This window comes from Ipomoea nil, unplaced genomic scaffold (assembly GCF_001879475.1).
Source record: "Ipomoea nil cultivar Tokyo-kokei standard unplaced genomic scaffold, Asagao_1.1 scaffold2957, whole genome shotgun sequence".
Lineage (NCBI taxonomy): Eukaryota > Viridiplantae > Streptophyta > Magnoliopsida > Solanales > Convolvulaceae > Ipomoea > Ipomoea nil.
The window spans coordinates 2,818,612-2,836,498 of record NW_017619385.1 but is presented as its reverse complement, the minus strand read 5'-3'; the positions used below and the strand labels follow the sequence as shown (position 1 = coordinate 2,836,498).

The following is a 17,887-nucleotide window of genomic DNA, read 5'->3' as shown; positions in this document are numbered from 1 at the left end:
ATTTTCATTATGCTGCTTGTTAATTAATTATTTTACTATAATTGTAAGGAACAATGAGACCTTTTTATTTTATTTTATTTTTTTTTATTTTTTATTTTACTTCAAATAATATCAATTAATTATTTTACTAGAATTTTAAGAAACAATGAGACGATTTTATTTGTTACGTCTATACAATTATGCAAATTATTCCTATTCACAGATTATTACATATATAAAATTATGTTAATGATTATTTTTAATAAAATCTTAATAATTATGATAATTAATAAATTAATTAACACATTATACTTTTATTAATATATTTTGTATACTTGTCATAATATAAATTTTATCTAATCAAATAAGGAAATTAATGGTACACATTATGGACACAATTAAAAAAAATTAATTATACATATATTACGTTCATAGTTAAACAAACGCCATAATTAGCATAATCTATATCTATACTATAATTAAAAACAAAATCATATTTACTTGATTTCCCGCCCACACAATAGTACATAGTAGAAGAATGAAACAAAAATATTTCACAATAATATTCTTTCATCATCAATTAAAAATGGAATATAAATTAGGTAAATTGAAAAAAGAAATAAATATCAATAAATAATTGTCTGGAAATGAAAAATGGAAAAATGAACAGAAATTATATTAATTGAAAAAGGTAATTAATATTGATAATTGACTGAAAATAAAAAATAATCTATAATTGACTAAAATAGAAAAGAAATGATTAGATCATTGCATTTTAATGACCAATTATATGTAGCAGTTTCTAGAATGAGTAATTCTGACGGTCTTAAAGTCTTAATTTGTGGAGAATTTAGAGATTTTTTAAACAATACTCAAAATATAATTTAGAAAGAAATCTTTAATAATGTGTAATTGTTTTGTTTATGAAACACCAATAAATTATATTTTATTCATTTATTACATCTAAAATCTTATCAGTCCTATATTTTCAATATAAAAGACTTTTATATCTTGCATCACAATAACATTGCCATGCATCTTCATTATGATGTGATTTTGAACCAATTTTTTTAAAGCATGTGATTTTGAACCATAATTGAACCACAAAAGAATAATTTGGCACATTGGAAAATGATCGGTCTCATACACTGAAGACTTTTCTCCAGTACACTACACTTTATAAACCTTCGATTCTTTTCAATTCGAACTCAGAATCTCACCGGCAGGGCGGCAGAGCGCAGTGAAGTGTTCAAAGATCAGGAATCCATGGGCTCCAACACCGATTCCTGTGACCGGCGCGTGGGCCTCATATACGACGACCGAATGTGTAAGCACACAACCCCCGACGACGAGGACCACCCCGAAAAACCGGACCGAATTCGTGTCATCTGGAACCGCCTCCAATCTTCCGGCATCGCTAAGAGGTACTTTATCGTTCAACTTATGGGTTTTATTACTTCATCCACTAAAGTCTGTGATGCTATTAAGCTGCTTTTTGTGTTCACGAACTATGGGTTTTATTCTCTAACAAAAACAAGGACTTTGGCATGCCTACCTAGAAGGAGAGGCTATCAATCTTTAGTTGCATTTGTGTTCCGTGTTTTTTTTTTTGGGCATAATTGTATATCATAGGCGGGAGTTGAAGTTTAATGTCGAAAAAAAGAAAAGTTTTCCCCCATTCTAGGACAAAGTTGCTAACAATTCGTTTACTTTATTGCTTTTATTTTGCCTTTATTGTATCATCTCTAACTTGTATTTGAATATTTTCCCTGGTTTTTCTTTTGGTTGCTAATGCTAAAGCTGAAAATTTTAGGCGGGAATGATTTTAGACATTTTGGTTTGATATTGATCTTTATTTCATTTCATTTCTAGATGTGTAATCTTGGATGCAAAAGAAGCTGAGGATAAACATATAGCTCTAGTTCATACCAAATTTCACATTGACTTGATTAAAAGTATAAGTTCTGCAAAGTTAGATTCACGAAGGAATTCGATTGCTGCTCAGTTTAATTCCATATATTTCAATCAAGGGTCATCAGAATCTGCTTATCTTGCTGCTGGTTCTGTCATAGAGGTATGAATGGTGTATTTGGTAGTGTGTTTGAATTTCTCAATTGCTTTCTGCCCAAATAGGTGGCAGTGTACGGACACTTATGTTTTAGCATTTCCCCCGGGGTGTTTGGTTGGAAGGAAGGAATTATGGGGAAAGGAATTGTAATTCGGTGGGAAAAGAATGAGGTGGGAATAAAGTAGGAATTCAAATTACGTTGTTTGGTAGGGAGAAATAGAACTATTGGAATTGAGAAGGAAATAAGTGGTATAAAGATTAAAATACTCTTGTGTAATAATAATAGTAATAACAACCAAGGGTAGTAATGTCATTTCATATATTTTTCCTTTCTCAAATTCATTGAATTGCAATTCTGTGGAATTGCAATTCCCTCCAACCAAACAATGTAATTGAGGCATCCACTGAATTGCAATTCAACTACAGCCAAATGTTACTAACCAACATAATGATTCCTATCTTACTCATAATTTAATGATCTATGAGGAGCTTGTGACTTTCAATTGAATAAGAAGTTGAGACTCTTAAGCAGAAAAATAGAGAACTTGTATCCATTACTTTTGTGTAGTCAATGGCAACATGACTTTGTGAACTGGCACTTTCTGTTAGCTTCTTATTTCCTGCATTTTCTTCCGGAATTATCAGTATGATAATTTATTTTTGACTCTTGCAGTCACTGTTACTGCTGATGCTGCTATTATACTTTGTATTGATGTCCCAACCAAGAAAAAAAAACTGTTAGAATCTCTTAAAAGCCAGTTTGTTGGAATCTCTGAATGCAGGCTGCTGAGAAAGTTGCCAATGGAGAACTTGATTCTGCCTTTGCTATTGTAAGGCCTCCTGGACATCATGCAGAGAAGAATGAACCCATGGGATTTTGCCTGTACAATAATGTTGCTATTGCAACAAGTTACTTATTGAATGAACGAGTGAGAGCAAATTTCATTATGCAACTTAAGATCACTGAAACATTTTTCTATCAGATCTTTTTGTTAAAGACTCACATTTTCATAGTTCTTCATGCATTAACTTCATATTGACTTGTTAAATTGCAGAAAGATTTGGGCATTAACAAAATTTTAATTGTTGATTGGGATGTTCACCATGGAAATGGTACTCAAAAATCATTTTGGAAGGATCCCCGTGTACTTTTCTTTTCTGTTCATAGGTATTTAATCTAGTTCATTTGTTTTTTTTTATACCTATTTTTAATTTTTAATTTTGTTCCAACTACATGTATCATGTAGTTTTCATAGAAATGGCCTAAGTTAACAAGATAATAAGTTTGATCAGAATGCATTGGTCCTTGTCTCCTCCTTCAAGTAGGAGTGTAGGACAACTTTTTCATTTTATCTGGCCTTTATTCTTTAGATACTAAAGATCAATTTAGAAAATTTCTCATCCCAATTGTTTGTCACAGGTATGAGTATGGGAGTTTCTATCCAGCTGGTGGTGATGGATCCCATGTGATGACTGGGGAAGGGTTAGGAGCAGGATATAACATAAATGTGCCTTGGGAGAATGGCCGTTGTGGTGATGCAGACTATCTTGCAGTTTGGGACCATATATTAATTCCTGTGGCCAAACAGTTCTGTCCTGACATGGTTATTGTCTCTGCTGGATTTGATGCTGGTTAGCATAGAAAGCTGGAGTTATTTTGTCCAGTATTTCATATCATATTATTATGTGTTAATTTCGTTATTTATGTTAGCCCCCTCACTTCGTTTTGTCTAGTTGTCATTCCATTATTTTTATGTAGCCATGATTTGCTTGCCAATAATTGTATTTTTTATAACAATGAGTTATAAACTTGATGCAATGCTACAAACAGCTGTTGGTGATCCTCTCGGTGGATGTCGAATTAGTCCATATGGGTACTCAGTAATGTTGAGCAAGGTAAGTAGACAAGTCCTTGTAAATATCAATAGGTGAATTCTTTTGTTGATGAATCTTTGTTCCCTTGATTTATCCATTTCTCATTCTAGTTTATTCACTGATGTATGTATGATGTAAACTCTTTATTTTTTCCTGTTACATAGTTATTCTCTTCTTTCAAGCACCAAAGTAAACTTATTTGCATAAATCTCCCATCTCTAGTTAATGGAGTTTGCTGGAGGGAAGATTGTTTTGGCACTTGAAGGGGGATATAACCTTGACTCTATAGCGAAGTCGGCCCAAGCATGTGTTGAAGTATTGTTGCAACAAAAGCCTATTCCCGGGTCGTCGGAGGCTTATCCATTTGAATCCACATGGAAAGTAATTCAAAATGTAAGAAGATTACTTTATTCCTTGGCAAATAGCCCGCGATTTTATATTATTGCATGACTAACTGTTTTGTTGGTTCTGTACACTATACAGTATAATAGCTACTCTATTGATACTGAGATTGTATATGTAATGAGTCACTGATTTACCTCAATCAATGGTGCATAAACAAAATATCTTCAGGTCCGTGAAGAATTAAGTGCATTTTGGCCGACACTATCGGAGAAGTTAGCTGACAAAGTAACCAGCGAAAGAGCACCTTATGTTCATGTGAGAATTCTGTTTTATTATTTTTTTTTGTTACCATGTTGATGGGATTGAATTTTTTTCTTGAAACTAGAACTGTTACTCCATAGTTTCTAGTCAATTAAAAACTGAAAACCATGATAATGTGGAAATTGTGCCTGTGAGGATGAATAGGCTCATAGTTATTTGGCTTCTAAAAAAGAAGTTGCATTAATTCTATCAGAATATATTGTCCGTTCAAAACTTCAAATCAATAAAAATAGAATCATACAGAACAGTAAACCTAACTTTATTTCCCTAAAATTGTTGCTTTGTAATTCCTTCTGTTCTTAGTTTCATTCAGCTTTTCACTATCAAATTACATATATTATTTCAACCATTTGACATTGCAATCCTTTTGGTGCAGATCATTAGCTCAGATTCTGAAGATGAAGATAGCGGTGCACATACAGTAGCAGAAGATCTTGACAAGGTCATTGATAATGTGATAGTACCACTTTCGAGCCTGAGAGTTAATGAGGACGCTGCTGGTAAAGAAAGCAAATGCTATCAAATCCCATTACAAAAGATTGCTCTTTTGTTTGTCTGACTTTTGTTTTATAATGCAGACCAAGCCATTGGTGTTTCTTCCACTTGGCGATCAGAACTTCAAAAGATAGGGGTTTGGTATGCCACTTTTGGATCAAATATGTATTTTCCAAGATTGCGCTGCTATATTGAAGGTGGAAAGGTATATCTTTTTCTTTTTGATGGACATACAAATTATCTGTAGAACATCAGCTCATTCAAAGTTAAGTTAGTAAACCACATTTGTGAAACTTAAGCAGATCTAATAGTGTTGCAAACTTGCAATTATTAGAGTTCACTATTGCTTTTAATCATCACCTTTTAATTTTAATGTATAAGGATTAAATTGGCCAATTTAATTGTACAATGACTGAAATGAACATTTTTAAAATGTTCAAGGACCAATTGCATACTTAAACCTCTCATTTCTATTGTTTCTGCAAGTTAAATGTCCATCATTTTATGGAAATTAAAGTCCATAAGAGATTACCATAGATGATATTTTAAAGCAATTTTTTAAACTTTCTTAACTCAATATAGATTACTGTAGAGTATTTATTTAATTATTTTTTAATGTTTTATATGATTATTTTAACATTCTGTATGCATTTGAGCATTTCCTAATTGTAAAATTATGTCCAGGTTGAAGGAATGCAAAAACTATGTGCTGGTGCAATGGACAAAAGCCTGCCAAAGGAGATCATATGGAAGACTATCCCCCATCGGTTGTTTTTTGGTCGTGATCATACGGTTACATGGGGCCATGGGGGTGTTGCTTTTCTTGATCCTGAAAGCACTCAGGACAAAGCTTACACATGCCTCTATAGAATCACGTATGCTATTCTATCTTCTATTTTAATCTTAATGTATTTGTAAGTTAACTGATTAGTTATCTGAAAGTATCACACCTCACATGTTAATTTGTGAAAATAAATAGGAAGTATTCCTTAATCATCATTTGAAACTAATTTTTTCCTGTTATTCATTATCACAGGCTTGATCAGTTCAATGATATTTTACTTCAGGAAAATGATCCAAACTATGACATGAGAGCTCCTTTATTTGATTTGACTGCTTTACACTCTATTGAAAATGAAAAAGCCATCTCAGTGGAGGCTGTAAAGGTACACATTGTAGTCAAGTGCATCATCTTTGTGTTACCACTTTTTTTTTTTTTTTTTTTTTTTTTTATAAATACCAGTTAGTATTCCTTCACTTGTATGTAATGTTAGCTGACTGAATATAAGGTTCAAAATTAGTTTGAAGAATTCATTGCACTTCGATTCCCTTGAACACATAAATATTAACTCTTTTATCACCGTAAATACAAAAGAATTTACACTTTAACCGCTCTAATACTAGTATATTACAATAATTGCTGAAAAGACTACTTTGCTTTTGAAGTTTCAGACGTAATTATGCTTATCTTTTGAATTATGGACAAATATATATGTGTATCTTCACTTATAACCTAAGCTTTAAGTTGAAGCAGAGCATGGTGGCATGAGTAAATATAAAATCATAAATGTTTATTCTAACTAGACACTTAATTTTTTAGTCGAGGAAAATATTGATTTTTCTTCAAAATTTTACCTTCTCTAAATTAATTGCATTGTGCATAATTATTAATAACTCAAAAGAATTACAAGAAAAAAATTATAAAACACATGAAAACTAATGTATTGTCCCATTTTATGTATCCAGTTCGGTGAACGAGGCTTGACTCAAGTTATTTACAAATTTATTTTTCATAATATTTACTTTAGTATTAGTGTTTAAAATTTATATATTTAGAAACTACATGAAAAGTACTATTAAACAAAAGCAGCCAAATTTAAAAATTATAAGAAAATACTAAAAAAAAAAAGCAAACAAAAAAGTGAGTTGGTTTGGCCAATGAACAGTAAACTAGACAGGTTAAATGGGATAGAGGATTAGAGGAAGTATCATTTTTGAAATTACAATTTTTAGGTGTTTAGAAATATGTTTTGCTTTATTTTGAAAAGTTATAATAACCAATTTTTTTGGTTGTCAATATGTTTTTTACTTTACAATTGGTTACTTTAAGGCCAATTTTGTTGTATTCCAAGAGTATTGTATTATATTTGGGGATATTATCAATGGATTGTATATGCAGTATTGCCATTGCAATCAGTCTTTCAGAAAATGGCAACAGTATCCTTTCTTTTTCTAAGTATGCAATATCGGTTTAGAATTCATATGCTGTTTGCAATAATTTTTTTTAATAGATCGAGCATTGTATTTGACCTAATCGAGATATTTGTTTCAACACTATTCCTCTAATGTCACGGATGCTGCTTATATTTCATGTAGGGAGGCTGGTACCACAATGTTCTTTACCTGGGGAAGGAAGATGGAATCCCAATCCTAACAATGACGTAAGCATACTTACCTTTTTACATCCACCTCAAACTTAACCCGCCCTTTTTTTTTTTGGTTAGGCCATGAAGTGTCCTGAGCAGGCCCTAATTGTTTAAGGCACCTTTAAGCCCGTACCATACTCAGACTAATCCCCATTCGCACCGGGCTGGCCCAATTAAGGGGCAAAGTGCTGGCCAGATTGGTTTTTTACATATAAGAGGGGGTTCGAACTCCCGCCCTCTCTTAAGGGATGAGAGTGCACGGCCACTCATGCCAACCAAGCTGGTTAACTTAACCCGTCCATTTGGTTCTCTAATCTTCAATTTCTTGTCACGCAGGTGTACCTCGTCAGATGCTGATAGCTTCAAATCGGGTAAGTTTCCCATCCGTGCACCTCCCAAAGCCTATGCCGATGTCCTGATCAAAGGATTGGTGGAAGGGAAGCAGCTCTCAGAAGAGCAGGCCTCAGCGTACATACAGGATGCATATACCAGACCATTGTGACTTGAAGTTGGTTGATTTTTTGTAAAGTCGTAGCAATTCTAGTTGTGGCCCTCCCCTGGTGTTAATCAATGAATGTATTGGAACAAATTGTTTTTGTAGACCTAAAGAAATGGGGTTTGTACTCCCTCAGTACTTCTTTCCTCTTCAGAAGATGTGTAGCATCATTCTAGTATATGGTGTATGTAATGTGTTAATCATGAACACTTCTTTACATGGTGTTTTTTGTTAAGTTCTTGACTTTCTTTTAATTCATTTCTCCAGTATGCTGTTTATTCTTTCTCAATGTTGAATATCTCCAATACCGAAGGCCCTTTATATCTCAGTTTGACACAGCATTTGGGAGGATGTAAATTACGATAATTTAGCGGACGGTTCAGTAGACATGAGTAAATGTTGGTGCACACAAGAGATCTACCTACTTTGTGTATAACTTTTACACTATCATTGTTGAATTTTGATTTTTGATTTTTTTTTCCAAATATTATTTATTGAATTAGTGAGCTAAGTCGGTGCGGGTAGTATGTCCTTTATTTTGGTTGTATCAAGTGAAGTGAAACAGAAGTCATTGATTATGATAGCATGGTAGACATTCATGATGGCCATGTGTAGGATGGTTGTCAACCATGCCCATTCCTTCTCAAACTTTGTATGTGTTCTCTTATTATTTTTTTTTTCTCATTTTCATTATAACCAAATGTGATAATATATGGTCAAATTAAAATGTAATCCTCATTTAACATTTTAAATATTCATCTACATGTTAATTTGTGAAATCAAATGGACTTGTAATAAAATTCAAATAAGCATAATTCATTATTTTAGTAATAATACAATGGAAATATTATTTGCCTTATGACTGTAGGGAAGCTAATCAGGCCAATCTGTTTGGTTTTAGGCTAGTTTTATTGGGTTCTTGGGCTTATTGGTTCGGACAATTTTTTTGTTTGTTTGTTTGTTTGTTTGTTTTTTTTTTTTTTTTTTTTTTTTGGTGAAGTTTTAATTTTTTAACTTTATAACCCTTAAACTTTTGACCTTTTTAAATTTAATAAACTAGTACATTTACACTAATAAATATAAACTTATACATTATTTAATCAATGGAAAATATCACATTTTTTCCATGAGTTATATGTTTATAGGGTCGGCCATGTGCATGTTTGCCCAGGGTCATTGCACAGGGCCCCCAATTCTTGGGAGCACCATAATACATCATATGTATATATACGTACTATACAATAGGCTGCAGTCGGTTGTATCTACTATACTAATAAGAGACAAAGAGAGTTAGGTCTATAATGGATAGAAAAAATGACGGTCAAATTTTTTAATCAAATGAATGTCTCAGATTGATCAGATTTTAATTTTTCCTTGAGATTTCTTAATTTATCATTAATTATATGATTATCCGTTAACTTTCCCGTTAAATATTATCTTTTATGTTAATTTCCGTTAGTTCACCGTTAACTTACTCATTAATTTCAATAAGAAAAGTCTTAGGTTCAAACCTCATCCCAATCAAAGATGGCATAATTAGTACCCTATTTTACTCTTATTAAATTAAACTATTTTTTTTTTTTACGCACATCGCGCGAATGAGATAATGCCCAATAATTATTTTTAAATAAGTACTTCAAAGTATATTAATGCAATATTATATAGGAGATGTTCTTGTATAGGTAATTGAATGTTGAATTTGTTTAAAATATATAAATGCAAGATAATATATGAAGATTATAATTGTCACTAAAATAAATGTTTGCAACTTTGTAATAACGCTAGTCTAAAAGCGATAGTCTAAATAAATACTACTTTTGGTTTAAATTTCTCTAAGTCTTCTTAATTCTCTTTTGGGTAGCATTATTATTGTCTTCATCTTCAGTACATGTCATGTCCTCTCTTTTTTTATTGGTAGTATGTCATGTGCAATTGGGTTACTGGTGGTAGCATAAAGGGCATCATCATGCAATGAGATTATGATGTTGGAAGTTTTAGATTTTCCTTACTGTGTATATTACTGAGATCTTAGTTGTACTATGAACTCTTTATCTTACAAGTGCAGATTGATATTTGGTAGTGGTAATTTTTCCCTACATATTTTTTGTGTTGTGAGATGTGTGTCATATATTATCATGTGAAAGTATTGAACAAAATATTAATATTTATTATATTTCTATAAAATACTTAGTAAATAAATATATAGCATATTTTGTATTATAACTTTGATATTTAATTACAATATAATGTAAAATAAAGATAATGAGCAATGTAGTGAAGATAATTATTTAATGAATTTGAATTGAAGGTAAGGAAATTTTGAATTGTAAAAAATAAATATATATTTTTTGAAGGTTGTAGAAAATAAATATAATATAATTAATAAAATTATATTTCTTTTTAAATTTTTATGATGAATATATATTTTTTAATAGTAACAGTATAGACATCTAATTCTAAATCAATTAAATGCATATGTATTATTTTTTGTTGTAGCTACCAATTTATTTAATTTAATAAGAGTAATAAAGTGGCGTACATACTTTTCATCAACAACATTAAAGTCATTGATTTTTTTAATTTACATTCGTTGTTGAAACAAATTATTTTGGGAGTTTGTCAATAAAAATTATAACAATTGCTGTCAATAGATGATGATAATAAATAATTCAAAATATATTGTTACAATAGATATTATTATAATGATATAATAAAAATTAACTTACAAATTTTTTTAGAAGCTTTTATATATTGACAAAATTCTAAAAATGACGTGTAAACTTTTTCAATTTGAGCTAGTGAGATGTAACATTGTCAATTATTTGGAAAATTGTCCTATAGTTTTGGACCCCAGGTGTAATTGTATTTCTGATCAACAACATTGTAATTAGGTCGCGCAGGTTTGACAATGATGTAAGAACAATTTTGTCCGATAAAAAAATAATAGTATAATATTTGTAAAGTAATGTACAATTGTAGCGTTATAAAAAGACATACAAAAAAATTAATACCATAATGACCTAAATCGTTTCAATAATGCAAAAAGCATAATTGAAATATTGAGTTTTGTTTTAAATAATCAAACGAAGATTAATTAAACGGAAAAAAAAAAAAAACTTAACTTAAATTTGTTTTTGTTTTTTTTTTTTTTTTAATGCAAGAAAATGATTTTCAATGTTCATGATTTATAATCTTTGATGCTCAACTTTGAATGTTATTTAGTCGGGCTAATTATTTGACCAAAGTTTATGTTAAATTTTATATTGTATTTATTTATTTAATACTCCGTATATTTTAACATATTCGAGTATATATTTAACAATTATGCCAACTCTGATTAGGATGAGGTTCGAACCTAAGACCTCTTTTATAAAAATTAATGAGTAAGTTAAGAATAATAAGTAGTTAACGGAATATTCTTTTACTAAAGTTTATACTAACGGAATCCATGGTTATTTAAGGGAAGAAAATAATTTAATAGAGGGTAAATAAGGAAAATCATAAAAAATACTAAAATTAAAATAATATGAATCATTCATTTCAAGAAACAATTACACTGACATTTTTTTGTTCCAGTTAAGGGCTTAACATTATTGGCTCTTATTAGATTTGTACTAGTTTTTTTACGTGCTTTGCGCGAATGGGATAATGCCCAATGATTATTTTTAAATAAGTATTTCAAAGTATATTAATGCAATATTATATCGTAGATGTTCATGCATATGTAAATAAATATTGAATTTGTTTATTTAAATCGGTAATTCAAAATATATAAATGCAAGATAATATTTATTGAATTTTCTAATCGATATTTTGTAGTGATAGTTTTCCCCTACATGTTTCATGCATTGTGAGATGTGTGTCATAGGTTATCATGTGAAAGTATTGAACAAAATATTAATATTTATTATATTTGTATAAAATACTTGGTAAATAAATATATATAATGTATTTTGTATTATAACTTTGATATTTAATTACAAGATAATGTAAAAAGAAGACAATAGACAATGCAGTGAATATAATAAATTAATAAATTTGAAGGTAATGAATCTTTGAATTGTAGAAAATAAAGATAATATAACTAATGAAATTATATCTATTTTTAAATTTTTTATAATGAATAATTTTTTTTTAAATAAAGGCATTATAGACATCTAATTCTAAATTAATTAAATGCATATGTATTATTTTTTGTTGTAGCTACTACTTTATTTAGTTTAAGAGCAATAAAGTGGGCAAATTATGCATTTTCAAAAAAAAAAAGTGGGCAAATTATGCTATGGAACCATGTCCACCTTGCAAGGTGGACATGCATATCGGAGATGTTCATGCATATGTAAATAAATATTGAATTTGTTTATTTAAATCGGTAATTCAAAATATATAAATGCAAGATAATATTTATTGAATTTTCTAATCGATATTTGGTAGTGGTAGTTTTCCCCTACATGTTTCATGCATTGTGAGATGTGTGTGTAGGTTATCATGTGAAAGTATTGAACTAAATATTAATATTTATTATATTTGTATAAAATACTTAATTGGTAAATAAATATATATAATGTATTTTGTATTATCACTTTGATATTTAATTACAAGATAATGTAAAAAGAAGACAATGGACAATGCAGTGAATATAATAAATTGATAAATTTGAAGGTAATAAATCTTTGAATTGTAAAAAATAAAGATAATATAACTAATGAAATTATATCTATTTTTAAATTTTTTATAATGAATATTTTTTTTTAAAAATAAATGCATTATAGACATCTAATTCTAAATTAAATATGTATTATTTTTTGTTGTAGCTACTACTTTATTTCTACTATACTAATAAGAGCCCAAGAGAGTTAGGCCTATAATAGGTAGAAAAAATGGCGGTCACAGATTTTAATCAAATGAATGGCTCAGATTAATTAAAAAATTGATCAGATTTAAATTTTACACTTAAATTTCCTAAAATACCCACAGACCGTTACTAATTCCGTTAAAATTTTAAAAATTGCCGTTAGTTCACCGTTAACTTACTCATTGATTTCAATAAAAAAATGTCTTAGGTTCGAACCTCATCCCAATCAAAGTTGGCATAATTAGTTCTTTATTTTACTCTTATTAAATTATATAAATAATAATTTAGTAGTTACAACAAAAAATAATACATATGCATTTCTTTAATTTAGAATTATGTGTCCACAATGCCTTTATTCAAAAAAAAAAAAAATTATTCATTATCAATCAATTAAATAAGAGAAATAATTTTATTAGTTATATTGTCTTTATTTTTCTTCAATATAAAAATTCTTTATATTTAAATTTATTAATTGATTATATTCGCCTATATTATCCTTACAATGTCTTTATTCAGTGAAAAAAAATTATTAATTATCAATAAATTAATTAAAAGAAATATTTTCATTAGTTATATTGTCTTTAATTAAAAATTTTTACATTCAAATTCATCAATTGATTATATTCACTACATTATCTATTATCTTTTTTGTGCACTATTTTTCTAATTAAATATCAAAATTATAATACAAAATAATGCTATATATTTATTTACCAAGTATTTTATTAATACCATGAAAAAATTAAAAAATATATAATTAATAAAGCCAACCATATTAACTACTTGAGAGATTTTGTGACAACGAGAGTATTCAAATCACACAACAAATTGAAGTGACAACTACCTCGCAATATCCTTGTTTGACAATCAGCAGTTAGCGGTTAGCGTTAGCGGATTTGACCATCGAATTTATTTAATTATTAACATTGGGTAGAAAAAATGACCGCCAAATTATTAAATCAAATGAATGGTTCATATTGTTCAGGTTTTAATTTTTTCTTTTAAGATTTTCTAATTTATCCTTAATTATATGATTATCCATTTAACTTTTCCGTTAATTCACCGTTAGTCTAATTCTAATATTAAAGTCTAATATAGAATTATAACTACACCATTAATCTAATTCTAATATTAAAGTCTTAATAGAACTTAACCACAAATCCTAATGTCGGAATCTCCTCAAACAATATTAGTATATATTTAATATTCTATGTCCTAATTTTTATTTGTTCTCCCTTATGTCCCGTATTTGGTTTCAACCATACCTATACAATTATTTTATTGACAATTATAATCAATCTTGACTATATTATCTTGCATTTGTAAACTTAGAATTACCTATTTAACCCGCACGAGCTTAGCTCAATGGTTTAGTGGGTAGTATTTGGGAGAAGAAACGAAGGTTTGAACCTCGGCAGCGGCAGTGTGGGAATTATGTCCAAAGTGGGCAGATTCCTTGTGCGTATCAGCATTTGGCCCTGTCTGCTGAACCATTGAGTCACCGTGATTTACAACTTCCCACAATGCTCTGTCGGGTCGGAGTGTGGGGGGCCCTTGGGGTTGGGGACTCAACCTTTGGGAGAAGAATTACCTATTTAAATACGCAAATTCAACCTTCAATTATCTATGCATGAACAATTTCAATATAATTCTGTCTTAATATACTTTAAAATACTTATTTAAAAAAAAGCATTGGGCATTATCCCAATCGCGCAATGCGCGTAAAAAACTAGTAGTTTAATAAGAGTAATAAAGTGGCGTATATACTTTTCATCAACAATAATGCAATCATTGATTTTTTTTTTAAAAAAAATACATATAAAAAATATTAATGCAAAAGTATAATTGAAATATTAAGTTTTTTTTTTTTCTGATCTAAATAATCAAAAGAATATTAAGTTTTTTTCTGATCAAATGATTTTTAAATTTCTTGATTTATAATCTTTGATGCTTAACTTTGAATGTTATGTATTTAGTCAGACTAATTATTTGAACAAAGTTTATGTTAAATTTTATATTATATATATTTTAAATATATTTTAATATATTCGTAGTATATATGTTTAACAATTATGTCAACTCTAATTGGGATGTGGTTCGAAACTAAGACTTTCCTTATAGAAATTAATGTATAAGTTAAAATAATAAATACTTAACGGAATATTCCGTTACTAAAGTTTATTCTAACGGAATTTATGTTATTTAAGGGAAGAAAATAATATAATAGAGGGTAAATAAGGAAAATCAATAAAAAATACTAAAATAAAAATAATATGAACCATTCATTTTAAGAAACAATAGTATAATATGAACCATTCATTTTAAGAAACAATAGGACCGACATTTTTTTGTTCCAGTTAAGGGCCTAGCATTATTGGCTCTTATTAAAATTGTATTGTAGATGTAGATGTAGATTGTAGATATTTGTATGTATATTGTAGATGTAGATAATAATTTAGTAGCTACACCAAAAAATAATACATATACATTCTTTAATTTAGATTATGTGTCTACAATGCTTTTATTCAAAAAAAAAAAAATATTCATTAAATTTAATAAGAGAAATAATTTCATTAGTTATATTGTCTTTATTTTTTTCCAATATAAAAATTCTTTACATTCAAATTCATCAATTGATTATTTTTGCTACATTGTCCCTATAATGTTTTTATTAAAAAAAAATATTCATTATCAACAAATTAATTAAGAGAAATAATTTCATTAATTATATTGTCTTTATTTTTCTCCAATGTAAAAATTCTTTACATTCAAATTCATCAATTGATTATATTCAATACATTGTCTATTATCTTTTTTGTGCACTATTTTTTAATTAAATATAAAAATTATATTATAATACAAAATAATGCTATATATATATATATATATATATATATATATATATTTATTTATTTATTTATTTATTTATATACCAAGTATTTTATTAATACCATGTATTTTTTTTTAAAAATATAATTAATAAAGCCAATCATATTAACTACTTGAGGGATTTGTTGACAAAGAGAGTATTCAAATCACACAACAAATTGAAGTGAGAAACTACCTCGCAATGTTCTTGTTTGACAATCAGCAGTTAACAGATTATATTAGCGGATTTGACCAGTGAATTATATCAACGGTTGGTAAAAAGATATTTGAAAAAATTAGCTGTTTAGATTAACAAGTAAAATTATCTAAGGGTATAATAATAGTAATAATAATAATAATAATAATAATAATAATAATAATAATAATAATAATAATTGTTTTTTAAAAATAAAAATAAAAATAAAAATAATTTAATAAAAGAAATAAAATTTAAAAAATAAAACATATGGGGAGCTGAACGTTCGGCTCCCCTTAATTTTGCCACTTTTTCCACATCGCTGGGAATTGAATAGTGGCATGGGAGCCTTGAGACTCCTATAAAAGGAGCCTCAAGGCTCCAATTTTAAAATTAAGCTTGCTCAGCCGTTGATGGGCAAGTAGTGAGCCAGCAAAACTAGCTCTTGTTATTCAAGGAGTCGAAATGGCTCTACAGTAAACTACTTTTTTTTTTTTTTTTAATAATATAGAGGTGTTTTGGGGAAGTCATTCTCAAAAACGCTAAGTGAAAATATTGTAAATTGCAATGTTTGTATTTTTAGTGGTTTGGAGCAAATTGTTGCTTTAAACTATTGAATAACCAAACACATTCTTTAGCATTTTGATCTTTTGGTTACATCATATTTACCAATCGTCCAATATTTTTGGGTTACATTATAATTAAAATTTTTAAATTTTTACTATATCTAAATTCCTTAAAATAGAAATTTCTTTATCCATAATAATTTATTCAACAATAATGATTGAACTAAATGAACAGTGAGCAAAACACTTAAAGGACTAGTACCGTTGATCTTGTATATATGTGCATTCATTAAATTAAATATATTAGAACCCTTTGCAACAAAATACTTGGTTACTATTTAAAAAAAGTTTAGTAACATTTATAATGAATCTCCTATATTACATTGTATTCATATACTATGAGTTATATATTTAAATAAACAAATTCGACATTAAATTACTTATGTATGAACTTCTCATATATAATCTTGCATTGATATACTTTCAAATATTTATTTAATTATAAACATTGAGCATTAACTCATTCGTGCAATGCGCGTGTAAAACTAGTAGTATATATACATACTATACAGTAGGCTGCAGCCTACTGTATAGTATATATACATATAGTTTTTTTTTTTGTTTTTTTTGTTTTCACAATTTGCCCCCAATTGTAAACTTACTTTGACTATTTGTAAACTCTTTATTATTGCTATGTATTGCATATTAGCCATGTGTGACTAATTTACTTTAAAATTCTTGGATAAAAGTATTTATGAACCTTTGTGCCTAGTTCTCATAATCTTTAATATATTATTATTTGGGTTTTATACTTGTGTTGCAATTGTGATTATATTGTTGTTGCTAGTAATTTAGGGCCCGAGTTACTTGTTTCATAGCTATCCTTTATGTCATAACGGGAGTTAGGCATAATCGAGAGTAGCCACAACTGCACTTAATTGTTGCACCTTGGGAGATGACATATATGTTAAGGAGTTTAATTCTTAGTTATTGCACATCGGGAGATGGTAGTAGTTGAGAATTTATGCATGCTTGTTCTTATATTGTCGTGTGTTTATATCGCGGGAGCGAATATTCACTTAGGTTAGAGATTGCGGGAGTAACTCTTTCCCCTATCTGCATTCTCACACTTGTTTAAACTCAGATTTAATATTTCTCTTAAGGTTGGCACTGGGTGATTAAATACTTGAATCCCAAGAATCTCATTCCCTCTCTATTGTATTCACAAACCTGCTACTTTGTTTTCCTTTAATTATTTTAATCAATCATCCATGATAATCATTAGGATTAGCTTCACAAGAATAGATTAGAAGCTAGTGCTTGATACACCAACTTCCCTATGTATCGATAACTCGTTACTTCGAGTAATTATTTGTTTGAGAAATATACTGCAATCA

At 28.8% G+C, this 17,887-nt stretch overlaps 1 protein-coding gene across 1 annotated transcript; it reads left to right on the top strand.

The window, feature by feature from the left end:
* Window positions 1-1,091: 1,091 nt before the first annotated feature.
* On the top strand, window positions 1,092-8,274 carry LOC109162857 (histone deacetylase 5). The gene is made up of 14 exons (XM_019311568.1): window positions 1,092-1,403; window positions 1,852-2,053; window positions 2,830-2,976; window positions 3,103-3,215; window positions 3,468-3,679; window positions 3,879-3,943; window positions 4,145-4,315; window positions 4,496-4,582; window positions 4,965-5,088; window positions 5,167-5,288; window positions 5,768-5,958; window positions 6,120-6,249; window positions 7,460-7,524; window positions 7,846-8,274. The coding sequence occupies exons 1-14, from the start codon at window positions 1,246-1,248 to the stop codon at window positions 8,009-8,011; spliced, it is 1,953 nt and encodes a 650-aa protein (XP_019167113.1). The 5' UTR covers window positions 1,092-1,245; the 3' UTR covers window positions 8,012-8,274.
* Window positions 8,275-17,887: the final 9,613 nt, after the last annotated feature.

Coding starts and splice junctions, on each gene's coding strand:
- LOC109162857 (XM_019311568.1), top strand. CDS start 1,246: ATGGGCTCCAACACCGATTCCTGTGACCGGCGCGTGGGCCTCATATAC. Junction 3,680..3,878: donor CTCTGCTGGATTTGATGCTG/GTTAGCATAGAA, acceptor TGCTACAAACAG/CTGTTGGTGATCCTCTCGGT. Junction 3,944..4,144: donor ACTCAGTAATGTTGAGCAAG/GTAAGTAGACAA, acceptor TCCCATCTCTAG/TTAATGGAGTTTGCTGGAGG.